Here is a 13,541-nt window from a genome sequence, read left to right as displayed (position 1 = left end):
ACACGACTTCAACGGCGCTTCGCTCGTTGCAGCGCTCGATAGTACTACGGCACTGCCGGAACAAGTTCAACTCACTTCATGACATCACGTACTACTAGTATGCTTCCTTCCCCCCTGCCGAGCCTCTGTATCAAACTTCGGCAACTCTATAAAACTTCAATGGACTAACACGTTGTGCGTCGCGTCTAAGTGCTCTCCCAGGAGTGTGGCACCCGCGCTGTCGACTCTGTCTGTGACCTCCGTGGATGACGAGAGTCGCAAGCGTAGTAGTTGTGCTGTTCAATCCGTTTCCAGACTGCTCCGTCGTTGACCGTCGGAGGACAGATTTCACTCCACTGTTGCATGATGTCTGAGCGACAGAGACCATCCCGGGGAAGAATACTAGTACTATATTACTAGTAATTAGTAACTGTTATGACCAAGCGAAGAGGGGCTGATACTATCGCAGTACGGAAGCCCCTTGTGGCCAGACCTGGGTCAAGACAGATCAATCCAACTCTTCAGCGAATGTCCGTCTCAGGCTCATTCTGTCCGCCCTTCAATAGAGCCGACAAAAAGAGATCTCGTTCAGCTATTTGTTTGCGTCGCCAACGGTTGTTCCGGCTGCCTCTCTTGGCTCCAACGGGAAGGCCTTCTCTAGGTATCACACATGGCTCTTTCTTAATACAGGACATTATTTCGCTCGTCCGACGTTTCTCTGCTTGAGCCTTGGCTCCTTTAGCCCTGTGGCTCTTACTCCTGAGTTTATCGCCTGGGTAGAATGTCTTAAACCACACTGCCAGCCGTCTCGAACAGTGGGCAGCTTGGAGTTGACATGCAATATCACCCCGACGCAATATCTCGATTGCTTCATCTAAAAGATCGGAAATATCATCAGGGCTGCGCCCGCGCCCCGGTCTCCCTTTCTCCCACGTCTCGAGATGGTACTTCGCAAGCAGTTCCGAGGAGAATGCAAAGGCTCGAGTGGTCAGGGTGTGCCGCAAATTGTTCTGTTCTGCTTCTGCGCGGCATCGACCCACTGTGAGCCCCCGCAGCTGGTCGGCGTGTCCGGCAACAATTTCAGAGACGTACTTTCCTTTTGACATGGCATTTATGTATTCGTATAAGAGCGTGATCTGTAGATCGACTTCGTTAGGGTCACAGCTCCGCAAAAGAGACTGGTATCGTGACTCTAGTAACTCCTCTAGCGATATCTCCGAGTCTAACGATTCCTCTGGCGGTTCCTCTGGCAATTTCTTATCGGCTCGAAACATGCTGTTCCAGTGCCTGAGGCAATCCGAGGTCATGTTCACCACGATGAAATGTTCCTTTCCGATCATATCACCCAGTGTCTCAATAGCTTTTGAGCAGGTTAGCCCTAGTGTTGCTTTAAGATCGCGGGGCGAAGATTCCAAGACCCGGATAAGTGAGTCCACGAACTCTACAAGGGGGTCCTTCGTGTTCCCACAGAACTTCAAGAATCCGCCTTTTAGCCGCAGGAGGAAGACACGCAGGAAGCTGAATTGTTTGGCGTGCGCCCGGCTGTGAGGTCGAATTCTCAGTAGACAAACACAAATTCTCCAGAACTGGCTCAGAAAATTTGGGTCGCGCGACTGCGTGGCGGCGTCCAATGCCACAAAGAGATTCTTTAGCAAAAACTGGACCTTGCCGCCCACCCGTCCCTCGGAGACTGTCACAATACCCAAGCATGTGTCCAACACGAGTTGCCAGGCGGCCGAACTGTCTGTTACTCCGGTTGGTGGGGTGAATGTGGTGGTACTATATTTCCAAGGCCGGGTTTTTGCGCCGAAAAGACTCTGAGCAAAAACGTTGATGCTGTTAAACATTCTTCGTTGATTACTGTAAGGTTCTTCAAGGATCGATGGTATTTGGACAAGCTGGGCATTTGGTTTCGTCGATACTCTCTTAGGTAAAGAGAGGAGGTTGGTTGTTTTCGGTGGCTTCGGTAGCCTTGCGGCCGATCGGCGACGAGGATTCCTTGCAACATGCTCGCCTATTTTGTTTTTACGAAATTCCGGCCACTTTTTAATCACCTTCCGGCACGTACTTACACTGTTGGTCGCAGTCAGATGCATCTCGGACCAAGCCGGAAGGGAATGCGTGGAGATGGATGCTATCATGATTTTGGACTTACGCTTTGTTGAAGTGAAGGATTGAGGACATTTCAGACACTACCTCCTTCATTGTGCGGTTTTCCTCCACATACGCATGGTAGAGGGCTTTTCGCCAACGCTCCCAATTGCCTCTCTCCACTGGTTGTGGTTTCTCGACGGAGTTATCCTTCCTCCTGCGTCGAGGAGGATAACGACGAAACTGAACTGGAATCCGCGGTTGGTGCTGCGTATGGTTGGCGGAAATCATTTCAATATCGCTCATAGCAAGAGCGCCACTGGAGGCATGTTCATTGACACCACTGCTAAAGCCACTTTGCGAGATAGCCAAGTCGAAATCATCGATGACCGCAAGATAGGCCTGGAATGTTTTGTCATTAACATTGCATAGATTGAAGGCGTCTTCAAGACCATCCATGGTGGCGGTACCGCCGATGACATATCGAGAATCAAAGGAGTTTGAGGTTTCTTGGTTGAATGTGCTACCTTGGTCGAACATGAGGGGGTTGTTGAAGCTGCCTTGATCAAAAGTGTTGTCGATTGTACCAAACTCCACACTTCGGGGCCAAAACCCTGATGCCTGCAAAAGGCCGAAACAGGCTGGTTCAACCCCATTGCTTAACCAACCTGGAGTTTCTTGACACAAGAAGCCGTCGACAGGGACCTGGTTGGTAGTGTCAAGGTTTCCAACTGGGTAGGTGAAGCCAACGGGTGCGCTGTGGTTGGGACCTTGAGAGTAAGCCGCCACCATATAGTAGCTCTCATCCTCCATACCAGGGTCCCTCATTCCATCTCCACCGAATAAAGTATACATTCCTTCCTGATTTGGCATTCCTCTGGACCCATGTTGAATAGAGGTGGTATTGGTTTTGTCGTGATTGATGCCGAATGCGCTAGGCTGATTGATGGCTTGGCCCGAGGCAGGCAGCATGGTAGTAGTCCGTTCAACATAATTCATATTGGACTGATGTGAAGAGGGATTCGAGTAGTCCATGACGGCGATGGCGGGAGGGATTAAGCGGGACACATAGCGGGAGGTTGGCTGAGGACAGTGCGTTAATGGAGATGATTTTGGTGAGAGAGAGCGAGAGGCGAGTGAGTGAAGGAGAGAAATAGATTTCATCCCGTGGAAATGCCGACAAGACACCCGGGATAGCGTGATGCTGCCTGGGCGCGAAGGGGGATTGACGGTAGCTGAGTGACCAGACATACAGCCTCGCGCATTGGGCAGACTCAACCGATCATCGAGAACAGAAGCAAGAGCAACGGCTGATCCTAAGTTTCCTCTTGCCTCGTGCATTAGTCTCGGGGATGTCGGTCGGGTTGAAATCACGGCCATTGGTCGATCCTAAGTTTCCCTTTGCTTCGTGCATGAACAGCTGCCATGTGTCAGTCGCTCCGCCATTCAGATCGTTGGTCGAGGACTGGGCAAGGAAAACGTGTATCCCGAATAGGATATCTGTTTGGCGGCTGCTTGGTTGATCGTGAATTCAGAATGCCTGTCCCTCGAGTACAAATAGACCAAATGTTGCTCCGGAAGACTGAAACAGCTCATGTCACCATCAACGCGAGTCTGACTCTCAAGGTCAACCGGCAATCAGCTCATACCTTGCTTCGCCTTCAACTTCCAAGGCACACCCACCATCTGGATTCTGTCCAGGGCTACCAGGCCGTCTCAGCCGGGCGGTGACATTGGCAAACTCGATCCAAGATGGATGAAGTTCGAGATCTGATTGACGAAAAACAGGTAGCGCTATTCGATGCAATTGACCGCCTATCGAACCTCGGAGTCGCCAGCGATATTGAAATTCCCCAGTTGATTGTGGTGGGCGACCAGAACAGCGGCAAGAGCTCTACCCTAGAAGCCATCACTCGGTTTCAATTTCCTGTGCATGAACGGGTCTGCACTAGGTTCCCCATCAAGCTCAACCTCAGAAAATCTACCGATCAGAGCACCCGTCTTTCGATTGAGCCTGGACTCTCCCGGCAAGATGAAGACAAGAAGAGACTATACCAATTTACCGGTTCTTTGTCCAAGCTGAACGAGTTGGGCGACTGGATGGAGAAAGTAGCCGCTGCCTTGGGTGTAGGTCCTAGCACCACCTCTGCTGAAGTTCGAGATCAGCTACCAGTAGGCGGTAATCAAAAAAGTTTCAAGGGTTTTACCGACGACGTTTTTCGAGTCGACATATGTGGACCAACCATGCCTCTCCTCAGCCTGGTGGACCTGCCGGGCCTGTTCCAAGCAGAGAACGACAATCAACCGGAGGGGAGCAAGCAGACAGTCACAAGCATACTTCAGAAGTATATCGGGTCAAAAAGGAACGTCATCCTACTTGTTGTTAGCGCTCGAACGGAACTCGCCCGCAGTGGTGGACTAGGTGCAGTTCAGGAGATTTTTAAAGACGACCCAAAATTGAGAGATCGAGTGGTTGGTGTTATCACAAACCCGGATCGCCCTGACCAGAGTCTTGATGAAGTCCTGAGAGTTCTCTGTGGCCACGACAGCCAAATTAAGCTGAATGTTGGATGGCACGTGGTTAGGAACCAGGATAAAGGTGAGAGAATCTCTGGGCGACTCGAGGAGAGAGACTCAAGGGAAAAGGAGTTCTTTCGCCTTCCGCAATGGGAGAAGGTACCAGAGACACAGAAAGGTGTCGGGGCTTTGAGAAAAACCCTCAAGGATATGCTCTGGACTCACACACAAAAAGAGTTTCCAAGCCTGGTCTCTGAGGTTCAGGAAAAGATCGAAAAAGTTAAAGCCAGTCTCTCCGATATCAGTCGATCAAGAGCCACCGATGCCGATCGTCGAAAGTACCTTTTTGAAATAGCCAAGACATTCGAAGAGCGTACTCGAGAGGCGTCGCGCGGAACTTACTTGGACGAGAATCGCGAGGAGTTGCACCAGATTGGCGAGGTTTGGGAAGCCCGGAAAGGCTTCTTCGGTCAGTTCGGTGTCGACTCCGTGGAGAGTCAGGACTCGAGGCTTCGCGCCAGCGTCCGATCGCTAAGTAAATGTTTTGGATCAGCCATGCGGGAGCTCGGTAAGACGAAGGTCATGAGTGATTCCAGTTCCACGACAGACGACGTGGCGAACGAAAGCGCGGAACCCTCTCGACAGGATGAAGGAACCCAAACATTCCCTGCCCAAGAAGTTATCCACCAGTACTATGCACATACCAAACCAACGGCCGTCAATAGAAAGGAGTACGAAGCGTGGTTAGGCATTGAAATTGAGCGTTGGGGTGGAATACAACCCGCTGGGGAGCCAAACGAGGTCGCGTACGCCGGTCTCTTTGAGTATCAGTCGAAAAAATGGCGCAAGATTGCGAAAGAACACCTACGCGCGGTCTGGCACACTATACAGAGGTTCATTGACCTGGCACTAGGTGCTAGCGGCGCTGATGAGGATGTACTTCAGGGCTTGCGAAAACACTTGATTGAGCCACGGCTCGCCCAGTTACGCAAACAGTCTTATGGTACTATGCACGCCCTCTTCGAGTGCCATGGACAGGGTAAGACGGGCTTCTATGACAGCTTCGTTGAAGTTCGACGTAGAGCTGGGGAGAGTAGAACGCAGGACCTCGCTATGCGGCTGGCCAATTTTACAAAGGACTACTTTGGTGAAGACTACTTGAAAGAGGGCGGCGACCGGGAAAGGTTGGACAAGTTTATCCAGGAAGGGATTAAGATCCTGCTGCCGTTGTTAACTGGCGTCCCCTCAGCACAGGGTCTCTTCGAAAATGTGCTCGTTTCCAAGGTGACTCAGGCTCTCGGGTTCTACGAGCATGGAAAAGGCAAAGAAACGGACGAGACAAGCATTGGACACAGCCAAGGACAAGATACAGGTGAGGCAACCGCGCGTGTCATCGAGCGTGTGGAGTCATATTACGAGGTAGGATTACCCCGGGCGCTTCTCTTCCTTTTCTCGCATCCATGGCACGGTTCGTCGGCGGCGACTTTCTCGGGAGTGATGACTGATTCATGGCAAACCATTAGATGAGCATGCTGTCGTTCGTGGGCTACTTCAACTCCCTGGTGGTCGAGACTGGAATTCTGCAAAAGCTCCCGAAAGCCCTCCTCACCACGGAACTCATCATAAGTGAGGACGCGGAAACAATTGAGAAGATAGCTGGGGAAAGGGAAGCTGATGCGGAAAAGCGGCAGCGTGTCGAGTGCGAATTGAAGATCCTAAACGATGTGTTGAAGACTCTGAAAGGGTACCTGGTGACCAAACACCGGTAGAAACGCAGAGAAAAAGGGGCTGGCGCAAGCTGACATGGCGGCTTTGAAGGCCCAGCTCGAAGAATTGAGGAAGGTTTCTGCTGGACGGGGGAGCCGCAGTAAGGCGAAAGGTTATGTGCTATGAATAACGACAATGCTGAACATTTGAACTTCTGCATCTTGTATTTATGATTCCAGGATGGTGTTGAACCAACGCAGGGTTCAGAGATATATAGTATCTTAGCGACGGCTGACGATAACTTAGGACCATAAACCAGCCGATCTGTACGGGGACTCGATACAATATCGATGTCTCGGAGACATTTTCCGGAGTATTCTAAAGCCTTCGGATTAGTTGGTGGTGCGTCAAACCAACCTGTTCGCATGTGGATTCAGCAGGTCCAGCAGGAAAAATAAACGGAGAGGGCAATGGCGTCGTCTGATTCTATTTAGGGCTGTGCAAGGAGCCACAGCTATCGCACGCAGGCTACTAGGCACCAGCTGGCTTCCAGCCAGAAGGCGGGAGAGGACCGTTTCCACCGTCCTGGAACTCGATCTCTCACAACGGCCTTGGAGAGACTACTGGGTAGTGCTTTGGCTGTCTGCGCCACCTCAATATCTTTACCAGACCCATCATCCCCATCTACCAACTCGAGCTCTTTCATAAGCTTCCTCGCTTCTCAAGCTCCACTGATACGCTGGATCTGCCGCATAGGCATTCGTCGACCCACTCTCGGCTGGGGTCTTGACCCCCTTGAACTCGACCCATCCGAGAATACCGCTATAAAACATGCCGTTTAGGGCATGCGGACTCTCAAATGTCATGGAGCACAACTTCTTATCGGAGGTAAGCTGGATCACGCCTTCGTGAGTGTCTTCGCCACGCCATCGGAATTTGAAGTTGCGAGAACGTGAAGAGGGCAACGACGTGTCGGGAAGCAAGAACTGCGCCGTCGTCGAGCTGCTTATAGTAGTACCTTCGTCGTCTTGGTCCTCCATTTCCCCATCTTGCACCTGCGGATTGACGAACCGCATTATGCCCTCAATCACGAGGAAGTCAAACTCGGCAAACATTTGCACCAGACCATTGCTGGTAGCCTTGGTGAAGTTGATTGTCAGACCACATTCACTATCCACCTGCTGCCCCCACTCTTGTTCCACATATGGGCAGCTAATAGTCCAAGAGCCCGTCACATCCCATTTTTCTTTCAAGCCCTTCGCGCCGCTCGCTTTCATGCTTTTGGCCTTTGTATATCTTCGCTCAAACTCGTTGTTCTGCTCTTGTCTCGCCCTACTCCCGGCGCGTTGGTCGTCTCTCACAAGTTCAGCCAGTTTGGCCCGCACGGTCTGTGCATCCCGCCCTATCACCGCCAGACGCTGGCCAGTTGAGAAGGACTCTAGCTTCGTGCATTCACATGGAATCTTCAACGCCGAGGCCACCTCTGTAATCTTGTTTCCCCAGCCGTCAACCATCACGACGAGAACCTCCTTTATTGGTAACACCGGTTTCATGAAGAAGGACTCGTACAACAGCCGCCTCGGCCAGATTTTGGCCTTTTCACTGTTGTCGCCGTCATTCCATCTCTTTTCAATTTCCTCCATGTTCTTAGCGAGATATTCTTCCCTCAACTTGTCCTGGAACTCGGCCATGGCCTTGCTCATCCCTTTGTTGCCATGTTCTCTCAGTCTCCCCTGAAGCGCGTCCACGGTGCCTCCTACAGGTAACCCGCGAAACCCACATTGTGCCTTCCACCATTTGAGCGGCTTCTTCTCGGTGCCGGGCTGACGCTTTGCAACCTTCCCAGCTTTGGTAAGCTTTGGGGTTAACAGCGGAAGGTAAGGAGAGAGGTCTGCGACAAAACCTGTGAGGTTATTAGATTGATCATAGAATCTGGGGCCGTCGCGGTCATGGAAAGAGAAAGTGTATTTGCGGCCTGAGAACGTCTTCTGAAACGAGGGGACTACAAAATTGGGTGATCCGAACTCGTTCTTGACTTGGTCAGTACTGATAGCCGACATTTTCTCCCTGAAACACAGTCTCGAAATCCTTGGGGGGGGGTGGTCGAAGTCAAGTGAGCATTCAATGGTTGATCGCAAGAAAGCTCTCATACCCCACGACATCTGCGTAGGTGGCATGAACCTCGGAGTTGACCCGCCAAGAAAACGCGCCAAGTTACGTGATACATAGAGTTCAGTTCCTGACTGCTCTCCATGTTCCCTTGGTATTCAAGAACCGCGCCACATTCGACAGTCTTCGTCATGAGAAAACCGAGCTTTGTCGTCTCATTCTTTCATTACGCTACTTCGACGTGTCGAATCTATATGAAAGCATTGAGCCCACGACGCGGGCACAATGTTATCACATTCCATCTGGTGCTCAGGCGTGCCACAAATAACCGGAATATGAGCCCTAAGCCTTGTGGAGCGACCTTGTTGAGTTCATATAGTATCATATTCTTATTAGCTCTGCAAACCTCTTGAATTAACAGATGGCCCTCTGACTATGTGTCTAATTGAGAACGTCAGAAGGAGTGGACCGGCGATGAGGACGTAATTGTTATTGCTTCTGCTGAACAGCAATATCAGGAGAATCAACAATGATCACTAGATCGACAGGTCCCAAAGCAAGAAACGCCGCTCGCTAGTCCACCACGGTACCCAGTTTCCAACCTCAGTCCTTGAACCACCCGCTCTGTCCCTACTCATACACGCCATCCCTAAGGACAATATGTCCCCTAATCCTCTGCGATGAAACAGAGATATGACTTCAAGTCCCTCATCGTAGTAACGCCGGCAGGGCATCTCCAAAAAGACGTAATCTGGCACGAGACAAACTTCAATTCCCTAGTGGTTCATGTTCGAGCTTTCCAAAAACAGCATCTTTAGATACCTAATCGGCCTTCAAATTAGTATCTAGCTGACTCGTTAGGCCGTACAGACACCTGCGGGAACACCTCCGCAGGTAGTTGCTGGTAGTACGTCTCCGCAGTTGACAGTGGTCATGGTGAGGCTCCAGACCTCGTCACCAGCATCCGCTTGTTGAGTAGTGACCGTCATTGATGATGCCGAGTATACAGAGTTCTGAGACAGAATAATGGATTTCAGGGCATCTATCTGGTCACTCAGGGTTGAGCACTGTGCAACGTTTTGGCTGTCGCCGGCGAGTTTGCCAGCTACGTAGGCCGAGAGCTGGTTGGATGCGAAACCGGCAATTGTACCTGAACGAAAGCATGAGTTGCTATCCCAATACGAGCACTTGTGATGCTCCGGGCTCACTTACCGGCAATAACTTGGGTAACGAAAGGATTCCCGTTGAGCCAGTTGTTGGTCGCGGCTAGATTGTTCTTCAAAGAAACTCCAAGTGAGGTAAAGAACGGTCCGGCAACGTCGCCAACGGTAACCAACTGGGCCCGCGCCTGTGACACACAGGTCTGGAACGTTTGACATAAGCCTTGAAGAAGATCTCGCTCATCCAGGTCTCGGATCGTAAGATCGGTGATCGTTTGCCAGTCAATTAAATCCGTATCGTTCCTCACGTGTACATTATCATCCCAGTCACCGGAAGGGATCCCCATGAAACCAGTAGCATGGACTTGCCACCATATATATTCAACTCCGTCGAAGCTTGCTGTCCTGCCATGGTAGAAGATTGGTTCTTGCGGGACATTCATGGGAACAGTCGACGAAGTATTGTAATAGCGCCGACGTTCTCCAAGACTTCGCTTCGCACTTCGTAGCCTCGATGGCTTGCTGGAAATGACTCGGAATGACTGATATGGGGGAATAACCTCATTATCGACGTCCAAGCAGCCTGCGTTAGCCTGTGCTGTTTCTGTTCCGACTTGGCAGTTGTTGGAGCTGTAAAATTGAACTGTTGTACTGTCGTCGACTGAACCGGTCGATTGAACTACTACCCCTTCTGCCACACCCCTATACGAGTTGAGTTTGCCTTCCAAGTAAAGACTTTGGCATCATCTGCGAGAGCACTTACACAAATTCTTGTCTGCATCCTTGACCCTCACCTCCGACCCAAGTCCCAACATACTCTCCTGCGCAGTTTCCGTTTCCGTAGAAAGTGACCTTGAAAGCAGTCGTGGAAAGAAGCATACAACAAAGCACAAGTAGATGAAGCATATCGAAGGGGTTGGAGCAAGAAGAAGGTCTTTGGAGATCCTTTGACGTTTTGATGCAGAGAGCTTCGGGTACTCCTGTGTTTTGATTGTGAAAGTATTGATGCAAACGTATTATTCTGTAGGAAGAGGAGGAATGACTTCCGTAGACGATATCGTCCTTATATATCTGCTTTGCACTCTGAGGTAAAATATTGGTCTCAGTAGTCATATTGAGGCATTGTAGTCTTCTGGCGTTCTGGGTAGATGCATTGGGATGATGGTCTAGTCTAACGAATAGCGGCTATAGAGCATCTAAGATTCGTTCACCATCAAAGCACCTTTCTATGAACAGAAATATCAGTGGCGAGACTTCGTTGACGACAACAAGCGCCGGCGAGGCAGATAGGAATACTGCAGCTGACTGAGCCACATCCTGAGTGACTGTTCGGGATGAATTGCTGGCTTCGTAAAGGTCTGGACGGCCATCAAGGTCAATTTGGGGTTGTGGTCTGTGGTCACCTTTAAGTCGGCCCATGGCGAGAACGGTATGTCAGAACGATCAAATACCTTGGACGCCAGCAGCGTCAAGGTAGTGCGTTGGTTGACCCATAATACAAGCCTTCTCCGCGCTTGCTGGGAAGTTAATTCCAACCCTTCGAATGGCTGGTTCCGGAATGTGTGCAGATACAAGAGGAATCCGCCATGGTAGTCGCCATAGTCGTCATATACTTCGGAACAGAACTGATAGTTGATGGCTGGTCTGGGTTCGCACATGAGCTTTTGGTGTCTGCCCCAGCCGAAGTCGTAGCTGTTCAGGCGCCAATGCCGGGGCTAAAGAGACCTTCAATGGAGGTTGACCTCTTTTGACCGGGGGCCAACTCCAAATCATGAACCTGGTCGGAACTGACAATGAAAATGCAGCACGATGCTCTCAGGATCATATTGAGGGGCTGTTATTGATCGATCACACAAGCCTGGGCCGTCGAAGTGACAATTCGATGGGAGCGCGCCAAACAAAACCGGCCTCGCTAGGTGTGGGCTGAGGTCTCACCTGCACCAAAGCAACGCTAGGCTAGTGAGGCTCAGTCGGCACCCCTGGCTCCTTTGTTCCAGTTGGCGCTCTCGCCGCGAAGATAGAGATGCTATCTCGTCCAGCTGGGCCAGTGGGAGCATTGATCTTCGCCCGTGCAAGCCTGTGTCACAAAAGTACCATCCGTGCTGCCAGCGCTTTTGTTCAGCCGTCATGTGACTCAAGAGTCTTGGCACTAGTCAGGTTCTCGACGTGGGGCTTGCGGCACTCATCTGTCTCTTCCTGCTGCCCATCCGCTTTGGATAGTTTGAGTCAACCATCGCATTCATTCATCTGCCTACATCATCTCGTCCAGATCTACTCAATCAGTCGTCGGAGAAGGATGGCGCACAACTCAGTCCACCCTCATGTGATCAAAAGCTCAGAGAGTGATGCATACTGGATTGCATACTACTATCCTCTGCTGATCATGCTCTTCAGCGTCCTCTGTCAGTCGGGGATACACGAGCTGATCAAGAATCTCTCGCAAGCCCCAACATCGGCATCCACGCTAAGTCAATTCAACTCCTCCAAAGCCTCAGATTTGCCTGCCAAAATTCCCTCGGCGCGCTCCCAGCCGTCCAGTGCGGTGGCTACGGAGCGTGCGGACGAGGAGCCAGGCCTACCGTCGACTTCCAATGAGCAGAGCACTGCAAAGTCCGAAAGTTCTTCACCGTCAAATGCTGACGCAAGCCCTCGTCAGAACGCTCTCGTCGATGAGGGCTCAACAACGGCCCTAGATCGGCAAATCGCCATCGCCTCTGTATGGCAACTCCTCCAAATCTGCCTGATCCATCGTATGGGGGCGCTGGCCGCGAGATTCATCCACGACACGGGTGCCCTTAAAGGTTTGGCGGTGGTAATGCTGGGGGTCTGCACGTTCTTCGTTGGTTTGTCTCTCGCGCGATTGGACCAGGGCTGGGATGCTGTCCACGGGCTCTGTACCCATGGGAGAGAGGAATCGTCAAAGAGAAAGGCCCGTTGGTTCAAAACGTTGGGAAATGTTGCGTTGTACTCATTGTTGATACCGTGGTATAGACTGGTCCGGGCCTGAAGAGAGGCCGCCTTAGGGGAGGCGTTGACTGCCCAGGTACTGATGATTCACTTTCTAGGATCAAACGATATTTGTCGAATAGTATCTTGATTTGCGAGTAATCCAGGTCGTACTGAACGAAAAACCCATCGTTTATCTTGCCGTCTTGTTTATCCGCTTGCCACTTCGCTCGCCTTCGGCTCAACTGCTCCTTCCTGGGTGATGCCTGAGCACCCACTCGGGGTTTGTGATCAAGGTGATCCACGTTACCCCGCAAAATGGAAGAACGGCGCAATTTCTTTGATGCAGAACCTTTAGGTCGCATTCATCGTCGCATTCTCCGTGTTTATCCGTGGGAGTTTCTCCAAAATAGCCAGCAGAAGGCTAGAACACAGAAGAGATTGCAGATGGTAGGCCCGCGGGAGCTGCCAAAGAAGGCCAACGCATGCGGCCAATGTCGTGCAGGGAAGGTCAAATGTAAGCTTGCCCAGTTCTTTTGTCGTGTTTCCGCCAGGGACATTTGAGGCTGACACAAATTGAAAGCCATGGTAGGCGATGGGGGAAGCCCTTGTGCTAAGTGCCAGGTAGTCTGCTCGAGTCGCTAGCAGATGGGTCCGTATTCTTAAAATTCGATGCAGGTTTCTCGAGCACAATGTGTCTATCTCGAATCTCGGCGAGGGCGATGAAGGAATGAGAAAGTTCTAGAAGCCTCTTTGGAGGACCGTATAGCCCGGATGGAGGCCATGATCCAGAACCAGAACAGGCTATCTCCGTCGGTGTCTGATACACCTCATCCCAGCAGTATCAGCTGTCAAAGCACTCTTGGGACGCAGACACAGCTGCCACAGCTTGCAGGTGTCAGTAATGATGTGGAACGAGGCGCAGCATGTTCGGTCGATGAGCATGGAAAACCCATTGCTCGGAAACTCTCTATCAATGTCTTTTGTGTCTGGAAAAGTTGCTCCGTCATATTAAGATCTGCCTAATTTAAC

General features: G+C 51.2%; 5 protein-coding genes across 5 annotated transcripts; 2 read left to right on the top strand and 3 right to left on the bottom strand.

Moving 5' to 3' along the window:
- Positions 1–500: 500 nt before the first annotated feature.
- On the bottom strand, positions 501–3,105 carry Z519_00429 (uncharacterized protein; the record flags this gene model as incomplete). The annotated part of the gene is made up of 2 exons (XM_016758186.1): positions 501–2,052; positions 2,135–3,105. The coding sequence occupies 2 exons, from the start codon at positions 3,103–3,105 to the stop codon at positions 501–503; spliced, it is 2,523 nt and encodes an 840-aa protein (XP_016625435.1).
- Positions 3,106–3,822: 717 nt separating this feature from the next.
- On the top strand, positions 3,823–6,356 carry Z519_00428 (uncharacterized protein; the record flags this gene model as incomplete). The annotated part of the gene is made up of 2 exons (XM_016758185.1): positions 3,823–6,006; positions 6,111–6,356. The coding sequence occupies 2 exons, from the start codon at positions 3,823–3,825 to the stop codon at positions 6,354–6,356; spliced, it is 2,430 nt and encodes an 809-aa protein (XP_016625434.1).
- Positions 6,357–6,968: 612 nt separating this feature from the next.
- On the bottom strand, positions 6,969–8,354 carry Z519_00427 (uncharacterized protein; the record flags this gene model as incomplete). Its single annotated transcript, XM_016758184.1, has 1 exon — positions 6,969–8,354. One exon carries the CDS (start codon positions 8,352–8,354, stop codon positions 6,969–6,971), a length of 1,386 nt encoding a protein of 461 aa, XP_016625433.1.
- A 906-nt stretch (positions 8,355–9,260) lies between these two features.
- On the bottom strand, positions 9,261–10,676 carry Z519_00426 (uncharacterized protein; the record flags this gene model as incomplete). Its single annotated transcript, XM_016758183.1, has 3 exons — positions 9,261–9,553; positions 9,616–10,265; positions 10,327–10,676. The coding sequence occupies 3 exons, from the start codon at positions 10,674–10,676 to the stop codon at positions 9,261–9,263; spliced, it is 1,293 nt and encodes a 430-aa protein (XP_016625432.1).
- Positions 10,677–11,859: 1,183 nt separating this feature from the next.
- On the top strand, positions 11,860–12,570 carry Z519_00425 (uncharacterized protein; the record flags this gene model as incomplete). The annotated part of the gene is made up of 1 exon (XM_016758182.1): positions 11,860–12,570. One exon carries the CDS (start codon positions 11,860–11,862, stop codon positions 12,568–12,570), a length of 711 nt encoding a protein of 236 aa, XP_016625431.1.
- Positions 12,571–13,541: the final 971 nt, after the last annotated feature.

Source organism: Cladophialophora bantiana (assembly GCF_000835475.1).
Source record: "Cladophialophora bantiana CBS 173.52 unplaced genomic scaffold supercont1.1, whole genome shotgun sequence".
Taxonomy (NCBI): domain Eukaryota; kingdom Fungi; phylum Ascomycota; class Eurotiomycetes; order Chaetothyriales; family Herpotrichiellaceae; genus Cladophialophora; species Cladophialophora bantiana.
This window is presented reverse-complemented; position numbering and strand designations above follow the sequence as displayed.